The following is a 19,993-nucleotide window of genomic DNA, read 5'->3' as shown; positions in this document are numbered from 1 at the left end:
CCCAGACATCTCACAGATATGTTATCTTAGAGGCCAAAAGGCAAATGGGCTCAGGAAAGATCTCAGTGGATCTTTGTCAGGGAAAATATCAGCCTAGGACATGACTACCCACTATAACCTGTTTGTAGTTAGATATTTAATTTTCAGACCATCTTTTGTGGTTACTTTAGGTCTCTGAGTTTGCAGGACTGCCACGCAGGCCTCCCCTGAGCCTGTCAGCTTAGCATGTGGCTCCTTCCGTCCATAAGGCTATTCCTTTTATTTAATAAAAGTCTTGGCTTCACTTTCCTCATTTGCATATTGGTGAAATGACCTCAGGATCCCTCCCAGATCCGCAGATCCGGTTGTTACCTGCTTCCACTCCCAGGGGGACTGAGCGCAGCCCCTCTGGCTCACTGCGCGGCTGCTCCCCTGTGTTAAAGGTAAACTGAGGCATGTTAAACAGTGTGAGCGTGGGCCTCCCTGACGTGGCCGCTTGCTTCATGGGAGTGGGAAGGCCGGGAAGGTGTGTGGACAGAGTCCACAGGACGGAAATCAGTCTTGAAATTAATCACAGAAGGAGCATCCTGTCCCTCTTGCTGTAATTGGTTCCCCAGGTCCAGCCTCCACTCACGGGGAAGGGAGGCCACAGGACGTGAGCAGCAGGGTCACTGAGGGCCTCCTGGACCTCCCCCCCGCCCCACCCCCGCCCCACACTGCGCCTTAGGGTGGAGGCGGCCAGAAGCAGCAGCGACTGACACTCACCAAGCGCAAAAGGTGCCCCAGCCCCCGCTGTCAGACTCTGTCTCCCAGGTGGTCACCGTGGGCCCCGTGGACACCCACAGGGGAGCAGGCGTGGGCTGGCAAAGGTGAGGAAACGTGGGGGTCCACGGATGACCTTGGAACTCCAGAGGGCACCAATCCTCTCTCCTCCTCCATCGTACTCCGAGCTCTCTGAGGGGCACCCAGATGGCCACCATGCCTGCCCTCACTCAGAACAGCAACCTCACAGAGTCCGGTTCGGGCCCTGGCCCAGAGCAGAGGTGTGCTCTGTGTTCCCACAGCTGCGCACCGGCCCGAGCCGGCCACCTGGCCCGCGTCTCCGCCTGAGTTTGGCTCTCTCGGGGAGTGTGATGTCGGGGCCTTTGCGCTAGGTGCCTGGATCCTGTTCCACGGCCGTGGTTCTCACAGGGGCCCCTGAATGCAGGTCAGCAGGGGCCTGAGAAGCAGGTGGCCAGGCCCAGCCGGCTCTGCAAGGCTCATGATGCCCTTGTGGATAAGAACACCAGACCCAGGCCACGGCTGCTCCTCCAGCAAAGCTGCTCCTTCCCAGGGGTGATGCCTGCAGGGGTCAGATCCCCACGATCCAGCCGCTCTGAGCCTGCTGGCTCCCCCTCAGCCCGGAGAACACGGTGAAGGCAGGCTGTGGTGCGGCTCACTGCAGGGACCCCCACGCTGTGGGCTGGAAAGAAGGACACTGGGAGAAGCAGCCCCTTCCCCCCTTCCCCCTCATCTAAACATGATGACATCCGCCGAAACCGGTTTGGCTCAGTGGATAGAGCGACGGTCTGTGGACTGAAAGGTCCCAGGTTCGATTCCGGTCAAGGGCATGTACCTTGGTTGCGGGCACATCCCCAGTAGGGGGCGTGCAGGAGGCAGCTGATTGATGTTTCCCTCTCATCGATGTTTCTAACTCTCTATCCCTCTCTCTTCCTCTCTGTAAAAAATCAATAAAATATATTTTTAAAAAATAAAAATTAAAATTAAAAATAAAAATAAACATGATGACATGCGCCAAGGTCCTATCCTCTCTAATAAAAGGATAATATGCAAATTAACCGTCACTCCATCAGAAATATGGCAGCATCCATAGCCACAAGATGGCCGTGCCCAGCCCTTCCAGCCCTCCTGAGTCCCCCAGACCTGGGGCAGGGCGGGAGGGGGAGCTGCTGAGAGCAGGCAGCAAGCATGGCCTAGTGGAATGCTTGCTTTGTTACTGCAGCAAGAAGGCAAGCGTTAATCACCCAGCCGACGATGGGCTTCTGGGCCACAGAGAGCTTCCGGACAGCGGGCACAGAGCAGCCAGGCCCTGCAGAGAGTACTGGTGCACGGATTCGTGCGCAGGGCTACTACCGTGTTTCCCTGAAAATAAGACATCCTCCGAAAATAAGACCTACTTACAGGTTTCCTTCTGAGTGAAATATAAGGCACCCCCTGGAAAATAAGGCCCCCCCTCAGGCTAAACATGAGAGATTTGGTCCCCTGATTCTGAAAGAAATGGAGTCACAAGAAATTCACCAAAAATTCAGGAATTGGATTGTTATGATGATGTTCCAGAAGATGATGACATGATTGTCATTGAATAAATGAGTAAATTCTTGATACTGTAGGATTCACAGTTTGTCTGGTTTGTGTTGACCACTACCGTACTACCTTACAATATACAGGTAGCAAATTTCCTTTATTTTCATTTAACAATAAATGTGTACCGTATTCTTCTTCATGGAAAAATAAGACATCCCCTGAAAATAAGACCTAGCGCATCTTTGGGAGCAAAAATTAATATAAGACACTGTCTTATTTTCGGGGAAACAGGGTAGTTTCCAAATGAGGTCACATTTACAGGAGCCAGGCATTAGTCTCAACGCATCTTTGAAGAAGGGACAGAATTCAACCCACAGCGACCCCCGTGGCGCAGCCTGAGACCACCACCGCTGCCCACGGGCACGCCCTGCAGGGAGCGCGGCTCATTCTTGTTAGTTTGGGGCGGAGGTGACTGTGCCGGCTGTGAGTCACGAACCCCGTGACCAGCTCCAGAGAGGCTGCCTGGCGGCCACGCCAGGGTTTCCCCCGGAAGGGGGTCCGGGTCCCCGTGCGGGAACTGGGAACCGGATGGGCTGCTTCAGGGAACCCGGTCTGTTCCTGAGGCTGGTTATTTGGCCACAGGGTCAGCGTTCCCGCTTTGCGAACATCTCGTAACGTCACAGAAATAAACGAGCAGAGCTACTCGCCTGAAGTCTGGGGGAGCAGCAGGGCTCCCGCCACCACCACCACCGGGACCTGAGTCCCTACTCAAATCAGGAGCTGGTTTTAACCAGCAAAGCGCAAAGGACGTGGAGGAGTCGTGAGGGAGGGTGAGGGCTGCCATAGCATTTGTTTTTGCCCGAAGATGTCATATCGGGAGCTGGTTTTAACCAGCAAAGCGCAAAGGATGTGGAGGAGCCCTGAGGGGAGGGTGAGGGTCGCCATAGCATTTGTTTTTGCCCATAGGTCTGCATCACCAACAAGGTTTTCTGAGAAGAAAAAACAACAACAAACGGGAAACAAAGCTACAGCAACCTTAGGACCCCAACTTCATAAGAAGGACAAGCACCCTTCCCCACCACAGCAGGCACACTGCACAAAAGAGGCTTCTTAAAAACACACCAGAACCACCGAGCCCAGCGGTCGGCAAACTCATTAGCCAACAAAGCTAAATATCAACAGGACAACGACTGACATTTCTTTGGAGAGCCGAAAACCGACTTCTGCGCGTGGGCCACGAAGTTTCAATCACACTGTACGTGTGCGCCCGCACATGGTATTTTATGGAAGAGCCACACTCAAGGGGCCAAAGCATGTGGCTCTCGAGCTGCAGTTTGCCGACTACTGCCCTAGCCAGTTTGGCTCAGTGGATAGAGTGATCCCTAGTAGGGAACGTGCAGGAGGCAGCTGATCAATGATTCTCTCTCATCACTGATGTTTCTGTCTTTCTCTCTCCCTTCCTCTCTGAAATCAATAAAGATATATATTTTTAAAAAATACACACAGCAACACCAAAACCTCAGCAGTGGTTCCCCAGGGAACGGGACGGTGGGAGACCCCTCCCCGCTCCCCTTTCTAGGGTTGAGGTGCGGAATGTGGACCGGTGAGTGGCGTGAGAGTGCCAGAACCCCTGTTCTTTGTGTGGACGAGTGCCGGGGTCTTGGTGCCGGTTTACCGTGAGAGCAGCTTACCAAGCCAGCTTCCCCAGGGCATGCCTTCAAGTTCCCAAGGTACTCGGGGCCGGGTAGTCCCCGGCGTCTCTAGGATCGCTTACACGGCGAGAGAGACGGCTCTTTGAGAAGTCTTTCTGCTGCCGTGTCTGCAGGAGCCCTCGGTGCGAATGTAAATGATTGACACATTCTTATAGGAGCAGGGCAGGCCGGGCACTGTCATGGTGAGTGGCCTGCTCCTCAGTGCTGCGGCTGCCTCATTTACTGTATTTACAAAAAGCATAAAGGCCGGCTGGCCGGGGTGTCAGGGGGGGCAGGCCCGCCAAGGCCGCATTGGCAAGGCCGCTTTGCAGATTAGAAAGCAAATGGCCTGGCTCCGATTTCAAAGCGTTTTCTTAGCACCTATTGTGGGCCTGCCCAAGGAATCTTGCGGGCTCGGGGAGAAAGGCTCTCTTTCTGAGAACCGAGCATCTGGCCTAGGTCAGGCCCTTTCCCAAGGCCACACTTGGAGACCCCTTCTGCCCCCGGTGACTTTAGAGGGGTCCTTTCTCTTTTAGGTGGGCTGTCGCCTCTCGGGCTGCGGGTAATCATCAGCCAGAGTTAAGTGTCGCTGGAGTGGAACAGAATCGGTCAAGGACGTCACTGCCCTTCTTCGGTCGCTAGGCAACGCCTCCTTCACAGAGATGGACAGAACAGGTCCGGGGAGATACGGGCAAAGAAGCCCTCATATTCCAGGCCAGCCCCGCCGCCCCCTGGAAGGGGACAAGACAGGGGAGCCTCTCCCGGGGCCACCCACGTAAGAGGCATTGTTGTCCTGGCTTCTCCCGGGTCCTCCAGTCAATGGAGCGGCCTTGGAGCCTCTGGGTGTGGCTGGTGTGTGTTACCTGGGGGTGGTCCCTAGAGGAATTCTGCTGTCTCATCATCCGCTATCGCCTCCTCGCTGCCTGGGACAGCGCAAGTGCCAAGTGTGGGTGGCTTAGCGGCTCCATCAGTTCACCGGACGCCAGCTTGAGAAACGTCGCCCAACCATGGGGCTCACGATCCTGAGTAGGTTTCAAATGTTTGCAGCCCCATCAGCGGGGTGGGGTGCTCTGCAGCCCTCTCCCCAGGATTTACAGTCTGTTCATTGCCCCGCCCGAGTCCCCAGAGCTGGAGGCAGAGCAGGAGGGGGAGACTGAGACTCCCGCTCAGCTCAGCACCCACTGCAGCCTTAGGCCTATGGTCGGCAAACTGCGGCTCGTGAGCCATAGGGGGCTCTTTGGCCCCTTGAGTGTGGCTCTTCCACAAAATACCGTGTTTCCCCGAAAATAAGACATCCTCCGAAAATAAGACCTACTTACAGGTTTCCTTCTGAGTGAAATATAAGGCATCCCCCCGAAAATAAGGCCCCCCTCAGGCTAAACATGAGAGATTTGGTCCCCTGATTCTGAAAGAAATGGAATCACAAGAAATTCACCAGGAAATTCATGAATTGGATTGTTATGATGATGTTCCAGAAGATGATGACATGATTGTCATTGAATAAATGAGTAAATTCTTGATACTGTAGGATTCACAGTTTGACTGGTTTGTGTTGACAACTATCATACTACTGTACCGTATACAGGTAATAAATTTCCTTTATTTTCATTTAACAATAAATGTGTACCGTATTCTTCTTCATGGAAAAATAAGACATCCCCTGAAAATAAGACCTAGCGCATCTTTGGGAGCAAAAATTAATATAAGACACTGTCTTATTTTCGGGGAAACAGGGTACCACGGCCTGAGTGAGTCTATTTTGAAGAAGTGACATTAGAAGAAGTTGAAGTTTAAAAAATGTGGCTCTCCAAAGAAATTTCAGTCGTTGTACTGTTGATATTTGGCTCTGTTGACTAATGAGTTTGCCGACCACTGCCTGAGCCTGCTTCCTCTTCCTTTAAAAAGCAGGTATTTTCTCTTGGGAATTGGCCTAGCCCAGTGATCGGCAAACTCTTTAGTCCACAGAGCCAAATACCAACAGTACAACAATTGAAATTTCTTTTGAGGGCCATTTTTTAAACTTAAGCTTCTTCTAACGCCACTTCTTCAAAACAGACTTGCCCAGGCCGTGGTATTTTGTGGAAGAGCCACACTCAAGGGGCCAAAGAGCCGCATGTGGCTCGTGAGCTGCAGTTTGCCGACCACTGGTCTAATAGAAATGCTTGCACCACGACAGTTGTACAAGGTGTTTAGGGTCACAGTGTAATAGCAACAACAACGAAAAGGGAGCACGATGAGGACCATTAATAGAGGAATAAAGTCCTTTGGAGGAAATCTAATATTTGTCCTGGGGTGTTGCCCGCGTCCTGGGTCAGGTTGTCTGTGTCTTTAGGGTGTTGTTGACAACGTGCCTCCACCTCCTCTACCTCCTCCTCTATTTTTCCAATTCTCTCTTCAGCTGTGTCTGTATAATGAAATGCTACACAGGCATTACGAAGGATGGGGTAGAGTGATCTTTGTCTGTGGACACAGGAAGAAGTCCTTGATATTTTACCCGAAGGGGCAAGTTAATTAAGCATAAGCACATTATAGAAACCTGTGTGTGGACAGGCATGTATGCTGAGTATACGTACGTAATGGATGCATGAGAGGGAGTTTGAAACATAAGTTTGAAATGTTAGGCTATGAATGGTGCTAACCTGTCTATTTAATTTATTCTGATTGTCTAAACAGAAAAATCATTGGTCAGAGTCCAAACAAGGCTGGCACACCGCTGTGTGGATGGCTGTCTCCATATGAGCCTGGCTTCTGGCAGAGCAGGCTCCCCCTGTGGAAGCGCACTGACCACCAGGGGGCAGCTCCTGCATTGAGCATCGGCCTCCTGGTGGTCAGTGCACATCATAGCAACTGGTTGTTCCGCTGTAGGGCTGAATGTGTGAGGGTGCAGGCCAAGGTGAGGAACCTCACCAGAGGGACCCCACCAGTGCACCATCAGGGATCCAGGGAGGGACGCAGGAGGGCTCCAGGGCATGTCCAGACCATCTTGCTCAGTCCCAACTGTAGCCTTAGTCCCGATTGGTTAGACTCCAGCAGCAAGCTAACCTACTGGTCAGAGTGTCTGCCCCCTTGTGATCAGTGCCTGTCATAGCAAGCAGTTGAGCAGCCTTAGCATATCATTAGCATATTACGCTTTGATTGGTTGAATGGCAGACTGGATGACCGGCCAGTTTGGGTTTCGTATATTAGGCTTTTATCATATAAGATTATACTTATGTAATGTACATACTTTATATATGTGTACCTATACATACATATATATACATATATATGCTCTTATATCATATATACTTTATGAATGTATAGGGTGTCCCCCCAAAAATGTATATACACTTTAAGAGCTGATAGCTAAATTTTGGAAATATATTTTAATACACACTTCTCTCTCTTTTTTTAAAATATATTTTATTGATTTTGTACAGAGAGGAAGGGAGAGAGATAGCGAGTTAGAAACATCAATGAGAGAGAGTCATGATCAGCTGCCTCTTGCACACCCCCTACTGGGGATGTGCCCGCAACCAAGGTACATGTCCTTGACCGGAATCGAACCCGGGACCCTTCAGTCCCCAAGCCGAAGCTCTATCCACTGAGCCAAACCGGTTTCGGCAATACACACTACTCTTAATTATTCAAAGTTCATTTTTTGGGGATAATATATATATATACACTAGAGGCCTGGTGCACTGGTAGGGTCCCTAGGCCTGGCCAGCAATCAGGGCAATCATGCCGGCTACCCTTTGGGGCCTGTGGGAGCCCCTTCCACGTCCCGCGTGGTTCAGGGTTCCTGTTCAGGGTTCCATTTCGGAAGAAGGCTACACACAAATGAAGAGAGACTGGAAAAGAGTTAATTTGGGAAAACGGGGGGCTGGGTGGGAGTCCACCTCTAGGGGGAGGACTACCCCTGCTCTGGCCTTGCTATCCCTTTTATTGAGGCTATGGGAAACACCCATATTCTTTAGGCAGGAAATTCCAATAATAGACAATCAGCAAGAATTTACATATGATTAACAGGTGGATGTTGCTTTAACTACCAATGTCTCAACTGAACAATGAGTGAGTAGCTCCCTCTGACCATTCAGAGAGGTTAAGGTTGACCAGCCTTTCGGACTCCGTTTTCACATTTCTCTATTAGTGACAATGTTCGGTTTCCCGCTGGGGCCTTCCTTCCCTGGCTGCTGGTAGCTGGCCAGAGTCCTCCCCTCCCTCCACTCTTGATTGATCGCCCCGCAGACTGGTGGCCTGGGCCTCCCAATACAGGGCAATTGTGGGGTGGTGGTGGGGGGGTCCCCAGGCCAATCACATCGCACCCACCTTAGCTGGCCTGGCTCCAATGCATGGTCATCTGGATGGCTGTTCCACTGGACAGTCCTTCCACTGTTCAGCTGTCCGGTCAATTTGCATATTATACTTTTATTATTATAGACTAGAGGCTCAGTGCACTGAGCCACACCAGCTGGGCTGGCTTATTCTTAGATTCCACATATAAGTAAGACCATACAGTATTTGTCTTTCTCTGTCTGATGGCTGCAACATGTGGGTCTTCTTGGGTCCAATTGTGTTGATTGCTTTGCTTCTTAAAAACGGATTATTCCCTGCCTCTTAGGTACATCTTCTAAGCTCTCGTTGAATCTCAGACACCATGTTCTAACGGAAATGGACATAAAGAGAGTTTTCTGCAGATAGATGCCTCTCCTTCAGTCAGGTCACTGTGTGTGATGGGGGGAGGGTCGAATCAACCTGCTCGATGTTGACCTTGGTTTGGGTTTCGTTGCTATGGTGAGGACCTTTGGGCATCAGAGACTTCAGATTCCTTGGTGGGGGGCTGCCGGCACCTTGTTCAGGGCACGGGCAGGGGCGGATATTCTTGTTCTGCCCTAAGTTCTCACTGCCCCTGCGCGCCTGTACACAGAGGGGCCAGACACCATTTCCGTTCCTCGGTGGACACGGATGTCGCTCCTGCAGCTGTGCTGTGGGGCGGGAGGGCGCTTGGAGCAGGACCTGCGCACCAGAGACTTGGAGGGCGAGCTCCCTCGTCTTCCTGCCGCCGCCCCGGACGGCCGGTTCCGCCCTGTGCGGGTGGAGGTTGGTGAGGGTCCCCTGCCTCCCTGCGGTAGCATCCTTTAGGGGACCGGGGGACAGAGTCCAGGCCTGCTTCCACCCCCCGCTCAGCGGGAGAGGTTTGCCTCCGCCCTTTCCCATCCACAGTGTCCCTGGTGGCAGCCTTGGGGACCGCACCTTCCCCCCCTCCACCCGCAGAGGACACCCCGCCCACCGAGGACACCCGGCCTCCGCTGGGCTCCCGGCCGGCCGGAGCTCTCTGAGGCGGCGTGCTGGGCTGAGGCCTGCGTCCGCCTTCAAGGAAAGAGCTTTACGATGTGAAGGAAAGCCAGAGAAAGAGGTTTATTTGCTCACACCGGGTGGGGTTTCCTGCTGGAGCCAGAGGGAACCCTAAGTTCCAGGGCTTCCCTCAGGGATGCCAGGGCCACGAGGGATCCAGATGCCTACCGCCTTCTCATCCTGGAGTTCAGAGGGCTTGTCCAACGTGCTTTTCCTCTGCCCATGGCAGAACCTGGAGGCGCTGGGGACTGGCTATGGGAGGTGCGGGTGTGGCCTGTCTGCACGGGGAGCAGCTGGGTCGGAGGCTCGCGGTCAGCAGCAGGAAGGGGCGCCACCAGAGATGGGTCTGCAGACCAGGGCGGGGCAGGAGGGCTGGGCGCACCCAGAGGACTGGCAGGAGGAGGCCACACACACGACCTGGGGCTTGCAGCTCACGGGCAGGCACATGGAGGACTGGCAGGAGGGGGCCATGCACACAGTGGGCCTGCAGCTCACGGGCAGGCACATGGAGGACTGGCAGGAGGAGGCCATGCACACGGTGGGCCTGCAGCTCACAGGCCAGCAGGACACCTGGCACCTCACGGGTACATACACAGCTGGCTTGCAGCTCACGGGCAGGCACACGGAGGACTGGCAAGGGCTGGGCGAGCAGCAGCCAGCCTGGCCGCCTGTGTGGCAGCTGGTGTCGCACATGTTGTCGTGGGCTGGCTGGGTGGGAGTGAGGGCGGAGATGTCTGCGGGCTCCTTCCCTGGCGGCCTTTATACCCAGGCTTTATACCCTGCAACACAGAAGCACGACTGTTGACTTCCTCCTGCTTCCCCACGGCTGCTTCCTCCGTGTTTCCAGCACCTTCTTTGCTGGGACGCACGCTCCTGTGTGAGGCTCCACGTAAACAAGCTTGGCTCCGAGGCTGGGCCCCTCTGTAAACAGGGAGTTCTGGTTTGACCACGTGGGCGCCGGGGGTTCCTCCAGGCCATTCCTGTGCACCGAGCGCCTGGCTCGCTCAGAGAACCGTGTCCTTCTGGCCGTTGGTTGGTGTCTCCTGCCCTAGAGAAGACTGAAGCAATCATGCAGGCTGAGCGTGTGTCCCGCACAGGAAGCATTAAAGCGGCTCTGCAAGCTGCAGTCCGCAGGAAGGAGCTGGCTGCTGCCTGCGTGTGGATAAAAGCTTTGTGGGCGCAGCCATGTCCGTGTCCCCGCGTCTGTCTGGGACTGCTGAGGCGCAGGCTGCTGAGCAGTTGGGGAGAGACCTTGTGGCAGCAAAGCCGGGAATGCTCACCATCGGCCCTTCGCAGAGAGTTTGCCCAAGATCTAGGCAGACATTGACTTGTTTGTGCGACAAGTAGCCCACCCCGCGTGCAGGCAGGGGAGCCACCTGGCCTCGGAGCCTTCCAGGGCAAGGAGTAAAGGAGAGGATGGAGAAATTCATGCACAAAGTAAGTCTGGGAGGAAAATGGGCGGCAGACAGGGAGTGAGGGGGCTGGTGGGCGGCTGGGCCTCCCTGAGGAGGCGATGCTGAGCTGCAGTGGGTGATGGAAGGGCAGTGCCCCAGGCAGAGCCCCCTGGGTGTGAGGGCACTGCTGCAGAGCGGGCACGCTCAGGGAGCCATGGGGAGTCAGCTGTAACGATATTGTGGCTTGTAGGTTGCTGGCTTTCACGTGTGTCCACATTCCTGCATCTCGAGGAAGTAGAACCTTTAAAATATTTTCAAAAAATATATTTTATTGATTTTTTTACAGAGAGGAAGGTAGAGGGATAGAGTCAGAAACATCAATGAGAGAGAATCATCGATCAGCTGCCTCTTGCATACCCCCTACTGGGGATGTGCCCGCAACCAAGGTACATGCCCTTGACTGGAATCAAACCTGGACCTTTCAGTCTGCAGGCCGACGCCTATCCACTGAGCCAAACCGATTTTGGCTAAAATATTTTTAATTGAACTTATTGTGGTGACATTAGTTAATAAAATTGTATAGATTTAAGGTGTACGAATCTAACATGCATCACCTGTATGCTGTGTTGTGTGTTCACCACCTCAAGCCAAGTCTCTGTCCATCACCAGTGACCCCTTCTACCCTCTCCTGCCGCCCCACACCCTGGTTCTCTCCGGTAATCACCATACTGTTGTCTGTCTATGAGGGTTTTTTTTTTTTTTTTTCTGTTTTGCTTAATCCCTTCACCTTTTCCCCCCAGCCCCCCAGCACCGCCCCTCTGACAGCTGTGAGTCTGTTTCTATTTTGTTTGTTAGTTTATTTGGTTCATTAGATTTCACATGCAAATGAAATCTTGTGGCATTTGTCTTTCTCTAACTGGCTTATTTCACTTAGCGTAATACTCTTCCGGTCCGTCCATGTTGTAGTCAAAAGTAAGATTTAATTCTTTTGGATGGCTGAGTAGTATTCCATGGTGCAAATGTCCCACAGATTTTTAAAAAATATTTTTTTTTATTGATTTCAGAGAGGAAGGGAGAGTGAGAGAGAGAGAGAGAGAGAGACATCAATGATGAGAGAGAATCATTGATTTGCTGCCTCCTGCACGCCCCCTACTGGGGATTGAGCCTGCAACCCAGGCATATGCCCTTGACCGGAATCGAACCTGGGACCTTTCAGTGTGCAGGCCGAGGGAATATCCACTGAGCCACGCCGGCTAGGGCTATCCCACAGCTTTTTATCCACTCACCTACTGATGGGTACCTAGGCTGCTTCCAAATCTTGGCTACTATAAATAACACTGCAATAAACACAGGGATGCATATAGTCTGCTGAATTAGTGTTTTGGGTTTCTTCAGATATATATACCCAGAAGTAGAATCACTGGGTTATAAGGCAGCTCCATTTCTCTTTTCATTTTTATTTTTTAAAATATATTTTTATTGATTTCAGAGAGGAAGGGAGAGGGAGTTAGAAACATCAGTGATGAGAATCATTGATCAGCTGCCTTGTGCACGCCCCCTACTGGGGAACGAATCCACAACTCGGGCATGTGCCCTTGACTGGAATCAAACCAGGGACCCTTCAGGCTGACACTGCGGGGAGGGTGGGCCGCTGGGTCGGGAAGGGAGAGGAGCGTGCAGGTGGCTCCCTTTCAGATCTCTGAACATGGGTTGGAGAGCACGTCTTTATTGTCTGGCTCCCGCCAGGCGGAGCACCCAGAGCCCAGGTTGGGAGTGGCCCAGGGGGCCCGGGAGGAGAAAGCAAACACACATTTCCCAGCACAAACGTTTTATTGATTTAGCCATTGGCTTTTGTCACGTGGAAAGCACGCCACCAGGCCTGCAGAGGAGGCTCCGGGGCCCCAAGTCCACCCCAGTGAGGGGTTTGTGGGTCATCTCTCCTCAAAAAGGGATGGGGGCACGTTCACTTCTGCATTAGGCAATGACTGTGGGACCACCGACGGGAGAGGGAGGGCTGGCACCAGCAGAGGGTGGGAGAGGGAGGGCTGGCACCAGCAGAGGGTGGAGGGGGAGGGCTGGCACCAGCAGAGGGTGGAGGGGGAGGGCTGGCACCAGCAGAGGGTGGGAGAGGGAGGGCTGACACCAGCAGAGGTTGGGAGGGGGGAGGGCTGGCACCAGCAGAGGGTGGGAGGGGGGAGGGCTGGCACCAGCAGAGGGTGGAGGGGGAGGGCTGGCGCCAGCAGAGGGTGGGAGGGAGGAGGGCTGGTACCAGTAGAGGGTGGGAGGGAGGAGGGCTGGTACCAGTAGAGGGTGGAGAGGGGAGGGGAGGGCTGACACCAGCAGAGGGTGGGAGGGGGGAGGGCTGGTACCAGTAGAGGGTGGGAGGGAGGAGGGCTGGTACCAGTAGAGGGTGGAGAGGGGAGGGGAGGGCTGACACCAGCAGAGGGTGGGAGGGGGGAGGGCTGGCACCAGCAGAGGGTGGAGGGGGAGGGCTGGTACCAGCAGAGGGTGGGAGGGAGGAGGGCTGGTACCAGTAGAGGGTGGAGAGGGGAGGGGAGGGCTGACACCAGCAGTGGGGGGAGGGGGGAGGGCTGGCACCAGCAGAGGGTGGAGGTGGAGGGCTGACACCAGCAGAGGGTGGGAGGGAGGAGGGCTGGTACCAGTAGAGGGTGGAGAGGGGAGGGGAGGGCTGACACCAGCAGTGGGGGGAGGGGGGAGGGCTGGCACCAGCAGAGGGTGGAGGGGGAGGGCTGACACCAGCAGAGGGTGGAGGGGGAGGGCTGGCACCAGCAGAGGGTGGAGGGGGAGGGCTGGCACCAGCAGAGGGTGGAGGGGAAGGGCTGGCACCAGCAGAGGGTGGAGAGGGAGGGCTGACACCAGCAGAGGGTGGAGGGGGAGGGCTGACACCAGCAGAGGGTGGAGGGGGAGGGCTGGCACCAGCAGAGGGTGGAGGGGGAGGGCTGACACCAGCAGAGGGTGGAGGGGGAGGGCTGACACCAGCAGAGTGTGGGAGGGAGGAGGGCTGGTACCAGTAGAGGGTGGAGAGGGGAGGGGAGGGCTGACACCAGCAGTGGGGGGAGGGGGGAGGGCTGGCACCAGCAGAGGGTGGAGGGGGAGGGCTGACACCAGCAGAGGGTGGAGGGGGAGGGCTGGCACCAGCAGAGGGGGGAGGGGGAGGGCTGGCACCAGCAGAGGGGGGAGGGGAAGGGCTGGCACCAGCAGAGGGTGGGAGAGGGGAGGGCTGGCACCAGCAGAGGGTGGAGGGGGAGGGCTGACACCAGCAGAGAGTGGGAGGGAGGAGGGCTGGTACCAGTAGAGTGGCTCTGGGGAGAGGAAAACTGTGCTCAGGAGCAAGGACAGCAGCCGAGAGGCAGAAGATGGAGCTGCTCAGCAGCAGGCCGGGCGGGAGCACACGGGGCGGCAGAGCAGGGACATGCAGGAGGACGGGCGGCAGCAGCTGGGCTGGCAGGAGGAGGTGGTGCCACAGCAGGAGGAGGTGGGCACACAGCAGGCAGGCCTGCACACGGGGCGGCAGATGAGGGACACGCAGGAGGAGGGTCTGCAGCAGGACGAGGTGCAGCAGCTGGGCTGGCATGAGAAGGCAGGACCACAGCAGGAGGAGGCAGGGCCACAGCAGGAGGAGGTGGGCACACAGCAGGCAGGTCTGCACACGGGGCGGCAGATCAGGGACACGCAGGAGGAGGGTCTGCAGCAGGATGAGGTGCAGGAGGTGGGCTGGCAGCACGAGGAGGCCCCAGAGCAGACGGGCACACAGCACAGGGGCTTGCAGCAGACGGGTGTGCAGCAGACGGGCTGGCAGGGGCAGGAGGTGCAGCAGGTGGGCTGGCAGCAGCTGGAGACACAGCAAGTGGGGACACAGCAGCTGGAGGTGCAGCAGGAGGGCGCACAGCAGCTCTCTGGACAGTCGTCCGCCTGCCAGGAGGATTCAGTACAAGAATCACAGGAGCCAGGCTGGCAGGCGAGGCTGTCATAGCTCAGGTCACTGGAGCAGACGGACAGGGTGGAGGCGGCCATCGTGAGGTGGTGGAGCTGGAGGTGAGCTGGGAGGTGGGGTGTGAGTGTGTGTGTAAGTGAGTGTGTGAGGTGCTTGCTCTGTGGGCTTTTATACCCTCCCGGTGTGTGTGTGTGTGTGTGTGTGTGTGTGTGTGTGTGTGTGTATTGCCCCAGCAGGCTCCCACGCTCTCCCTTCCTCGTTGGTGTTTAGAAGGTTGCAGGAGAACCCTCATTACTGCTGGCTTATTTTCTATAATTAGGCTTTACTCATTCAAGTTGTGAGTGTGTTGCAGGACTCTGTTTTCCCATCTGTTCTTTTCTTGGCTCCAGAGGACTTGTGAAAAGCATGAGGGAAGTTTTTGCTGAGTGACTGTCGCTAATGTCACATTCACGGGAGGATGAGGTGTGAAATAAACTCACAGCCACCAACAGCCTCCGTCTCGCCAGCCGTGCCTGTGCGAGGACACTGTGGGAAAGATGCTCAGCGCCGTCACAGCTCAAGCCATAAAGCGCCCGAGAGCACGGTGAAGAGGGCTGGACACGAACGAAACAGAAAACACTTGACCAAAAAATACACAGCGTAAGCCCACTGGGGACCTGAGATAGTCAAGGGCAAAAACTCAGGGCTCTATAGTCCTCCACTCTCCCCAGTCAGTCCACCATTGGTGTAATTTCAATCGAAACCCAAAGGGAATCTTTTTGGTATACAAACTGGAGATCTAAAACTGCCAGAAAATGCTGGAGGCTAAGAACAGAAGTTAGCATAATAAATGAGAGAAGTTCATCAGAAAGCTGATGGACATTTTCAGCAGGGCTGAAAATCTGCATTTATTACCTGCTGCTGAACAGCTGTAGGCATTTCCCCTAACCTGATTATCTTCTCCTGTTTACCGAACTTTACCTTGGATATGTCTGTTTGCATCCCTAAAGGGCCAGTGTGTTTTCCAGTGGGTCCCGAGAGTCGGGGAGCCACTCCTCTTGAGAGTGAAGCCTCCTCTGGCTCTCCCATGCCTTCCAAATTTATATTTCTTGTCTAGACTCTATCCATTTATGCGTCAGCCCCTTTTCGCTGAACCTTTGCAGCAAAAAGACTGGCAAGAAAATATTTGTAATATGCATGGCAGATGAAAGGTTAGTGTGAAAATGAAAAAATTCGCCGAAACTGGTTTAGCTCAGTGGATAGAGCGTTGACCTGTGGACTCAGAGGTCCAGGGTTCGATTCCGGTCAAGGACATGTACCTGGGTGGGAGGTGTGCAGGAGGCGGCTGATCTATGATTCTCTCATTAATGTTTCTAGCTCTCTATCCTTCTCATTTCCTCTCTGTAAAAAATTAATAAATATATTTTTTTTTAAAAGAAAATGAAAATGAAAAAATCCTTACAACCAAACCAGGATAAGACACAAAAGAATCAACTACAAAATTCAAACATTGAAATTCGCTAAAGCACATGAAAGCTACTCGACCTCGTTAATATTTATAACACCTCAGATTGAAACAGAGCTGTCCCCCCTGTAAGATCAACCAAGACTTACAGCGCTGATCATGTCCAGAGCTGTTAGTGTCGGGCCTCGCGCTTAGAAACTCTTAGCAGGCGTGTTTTTCATGTGTGCATGATAACACATGCTATAAAATGTACCACTTTAGCCATTTAAAAATGTATAATTCGGTGGCATTTAGTACAGTGATGGTGTTTGTGCAGCCATGACCACTCTCTAGTTCCAGATCATTCTCATCACTCCAAAGGAAATCCTATGCTATCAAGCAGGCCCTTCCTGTCCCTGCCAATCACTACTCTGCTTTCCTTCCCTATGGATTTGCCCATTCTGCACATTTCATGGAAAACGAATCATACAAGATGTGCCTTTCGGGTCTGCTTATTTCACTGAGCGTAAAGTTTTCAAGGTTCATCACGTGTCAGTGTTTCACTCCTTTTTACAGCTGAATAACATTCCATTGTATGGACATACCACATTTTATTTGTCTATCTTGACTTGGGTCAGGGTGGGGTTGGTGTTGGGGTGAAAAATAAGTTTCAGAGGCTTTTACCCCACCTCCCTCCATATGACTCCTCCTCCTCCAAAGCCTAGTAATGAATGTTAGTAGAATCAGCTACCAATGATGTCCATTTATACATCCAGGGACCTAGGAAAGACCACTGGGTTGGTCTGTGAGCCCAGGGGATTCACTCTGAGAGCGATGTCGCCAGGACTCCACTTACTACCTGCCCTTCCTATGTCTCCTTTTGACAGGGAGCTCATAATGGTGTTTAAGGACTCCAGTATCCATCTGAACTTGAACCCTGTATTCAATAGTCCTTGTAATCTAGGGTATTCCTTTTTTTTTTTTTTTTCTTTTTCTTTTTTTTTTCCTGGTGTATTGTTATATGTCTGAATTCTGGAAGGGGAAGGACTATATGCATTGGTCTTGATTGCAAGGATCTTTCCTTCTGGGATGGGAGCATTTACACCAAGGACATTGGCAACACTACAAATAATGACCTAACACATCCCTTGCATTCTCTTCAAAATCTGTAAAAGACAAAAACAGAAATCAAGCCCAAATGATGATCAGAAAGGGGAGGGCAAGCACCTCAACAGAAAGTCCTGATCCGTTCCTTGTCCAGCTTCTGGACCCAAGCCAGTCCTCAGACTGGAACATCTTGATTGCATCCAGTATACAGTTTCCAGTCGTGTAACAACCAGCTCTCAAGCTTCTTTCGTATTTAATATTCAAGCTAGCACAAGTCAGCTCCGGCTAGCGCCAGCACTCCTGGCAGGGATCTCTACCCTGCCCCTGGGCATGCTGTGTTCTGAAAACCACCTCCAACAGCTCCGGCCAGGTCCCTTCACAGAGGTCTGGCTTTCATCCCTGTGCCTCCCCACTCTTTGCTTACTCCCCCTACTGGTCATAGCTTTATTAAGTTTTGGGTTATTTTTTCTTTGTTTTTTAATATCACCAAAAATATGCGTGTATGGTTCCCCTTTCTTACACAGAGGGTGGCATGTTGTACACATTGGCCTGCACCTTGCATTTTTCACTTACCAATATACCCTGGGGATCACACTATAGCGGTTATGGAGACCTTCCCCCTCCCTTTGATAGAGTGTCTTTGGGATAGATTCCTAGAGTTTATTTTATTTATTAGATGTCACCCAGTCATTATGTCAGTTTGCTGGACAGTCTCAAATTCCTCTCTGTATTGCTTGTTCCATTTTGCATTCCTACAGACAATTCTCCCAACTGGATGTGGCTTCTTATCAATCTGACTAGAGGCCCGATGCACAAAAATCCGTGCAGGCGTAAGCCTTCCTTCCCCCAGCTACCAGCACAGCTTCCGCCTGGTCCAGGCTTCGTCCAGAAGGACGTCTGGAAGGACACCCAGAGGACGCCCTGTCTAATTAGCATATTACCCTTTCATTATTCTAGACTAGAGGCCTGGTGCACGAATTTATGCACCAGTGTGATCCCTCAGCCTGGCCTGCACCCTCTCGCAATCCGGGACCCCTTGGGAAATTGTCGGACTGCCGGTTTTGACCTGATACCCACAGGCTGTTTTGGGGATGTCAGCCTGGTTCTCTGTTCTTAGAGAGATGAAGTTCCGGCCTCTCTCTTCCATCTTCCACCCCCAAATGTGCCATGAGCAGTCAAGGCTGTCCACGGGACTATGGGACTGATGGGAATAGGAATTCTATTGATGACAATATGAGACACAGATGAGAATGCCTCTCCCCCCCCCCCCCACCTCCGGCTGCATTTGGGGTGCCAGGTCAGACACAGATGAGAATGCTCCCCTATTCGGCTGCATTTGGGATGCCAGAGGGGCTGGGGGGGGGGGGGGGTCTGGAGGGGATGGACAGAACAGGGATCTAGCATAGATGTGCCCTGTGCCACCAACCCCTCCTTCCCATGGAGATGGGGTTGGTTTCTTGGCTGTTCTCTAGGAAGCCCAGTGGATAGGACGTGGGCCTGCAGACTAAAGGGTACCGGGTTCAATTCCGGTCAGGGCACATGCCTGGGTTATGGGCTCCATCCCTAGTAGGGAGTGTGCAGGAGGCAGCCGATCCATGATTCTCTCTCATCATTGATGTTTCTCTCTCTCTCTCTCCCTCCCTTTCCCTTCTTCTCTGAAATCAGTAAAAATCTATTAAAAAAAGAAAAAAAGAACCCACATAGCTCTTCTTCAGGGGGGCAGGAAGGCGCTGTGCATGTGACCCGTGACCGGTGTCTGCTGCTGGTCACTTCCCCCGGAATACAGCTGGGTGGGTTCCGCCAGCAGCTGAGGGTTTGGCGAGCACCAGGGAATGAGGTCACCCTGTGATCTGTCAGAAGGCTCACTGGCACATGAGGTCACGGGCTTCATGTGAGGTCACAGGTTTCATGTGAGGTCACAGGCTTCATGTGAGGTCACAGGCTCCCCGTGGAGTCCCGCCACCTCCAGGCGGGCAGGGCAAGCACTCCCTGCGCAGCCGCTACCTGCAGGCACAGCCAGTGTGAGAGCAGGACTCACCCACCTGCAATGTCAATATTTGGGTTCGGGATGACCGAGTTCATGCGCCAGTTATTCTTGTGAAACAGGAAGAAAAACCAAAACACGTCTCTGATAAAATCAGGGCTGTTTTAGGTGGAAACACCTCCGGCCCTGCCCCCTGGTTATCTTATCATTGTTAGTAAAGGTTTTCCAATGAACTCTCTCTTCCCTTTGTCCTCCACCCACTGACCATCTGGTCACCCTACACTGGGTGTCAAGGTTAGATGAAGAATAAGCCCGAATTCATGGTAAAACAAAAGAAAATTAACCACACAAAACCAGGTCCGGAAGCCGAGCTGCTGCCTCGGTGGCCAGCGCATTGGTGGCCCCCCATCCCCATCCCCACCCCAAACACACACTGCATACAGCCCAGTCCACGGGCTCTGGGGACAGAAAAGCCTTGCATCTCAACCTCAGCAGCTGACTCTTGTCTGGGGGGTCCCATCAGTGTCCTTATCACGTGCCTTCCATGTCCTTATCTGGAGCCACACCCCAGTGACCGTCCAAATGCCTCCTAACTTCAAACCCGGTCAATTCTCATCGATCTCGGAGCCTCCCCTATCAGCTCCTGTACATCCCGGAGCATTCCCTTGCAAATATCAGGCACCTGGCTAACCAGGCCCCGCGGGAGGGCAGGGGTCCACGGAGGCCATCAGGGACCCTTGCTCTTTCCTCTCCCTGCTCTGCCACTCCAAAGTTGGCTTTCACTCCCTAGTCAGTGGTCAGCAAACTCATTAGTCCACAGAG

At 53.4% G+C, this 19,993-nt stretch overlaps 2 protein-coding genes across 2 annotated transcripts; both read right to left on the bottom strand.

Moving 5' to 3' along the window:
* Window positions 1-9,620: 9,620 nt before the first annotated feature.
* LOC311616184 (uncharacterized protein) lies at window positions 9,621-10,001 on the bottom strand (the record flags this gene model as incomplete). The annotated part of the gene is made up of 1 exon (XM_084871340.1): window positions 9,621-10,001. The coding sequence occupies one exon, from the start codon at window positions 9,999-10,001 to the stop codon at window positions 9,621-9,623; it is 381 nt and encodes a 126-aa protein (XP_084727466.1).
* Window positions 10,002-14,089: 4,088 nt separating this feature from the next.
* On the bottom strand, window positions 14,090-14,737 carry LOC311616175 (uncharacterized protein; the record flags this gene model as incomplete). The annotated part of the gene is made up of 2 exons (XM_084871339.1): window positions 14,090-14,290; window positions 14,438-14,737. 2 exons carry the CDS (start codon window positions 14,735-14,737, stop codon window positions 14,090-14,092), a joined length of 501 nt encoding a protein of 166 aa, XP_084727465.1.
* Between the last annotated feature and the right edge of the window lie 5,256 nt (window positions 14,738-19,993).

The sequence above is a fragment of the Pipistrellus hanaki genome (genome assembly GCF_964339955.1).
Source record: "Pipistrellus hanaki genome assembly, chromosome: 2".
NCBI classification, from domain to species: domain Eukaryota; kingdom Metazoa; phylum Chordata; class Mammalia; order Chiroptera; family Vespertilionidae; genus Pipistrellus; species Pipistrellus hanaki.
Note: the sequence above shows the minus strand (reverse complement) of the source record. Positions and strands in the feature narration are given on the sequence as shown.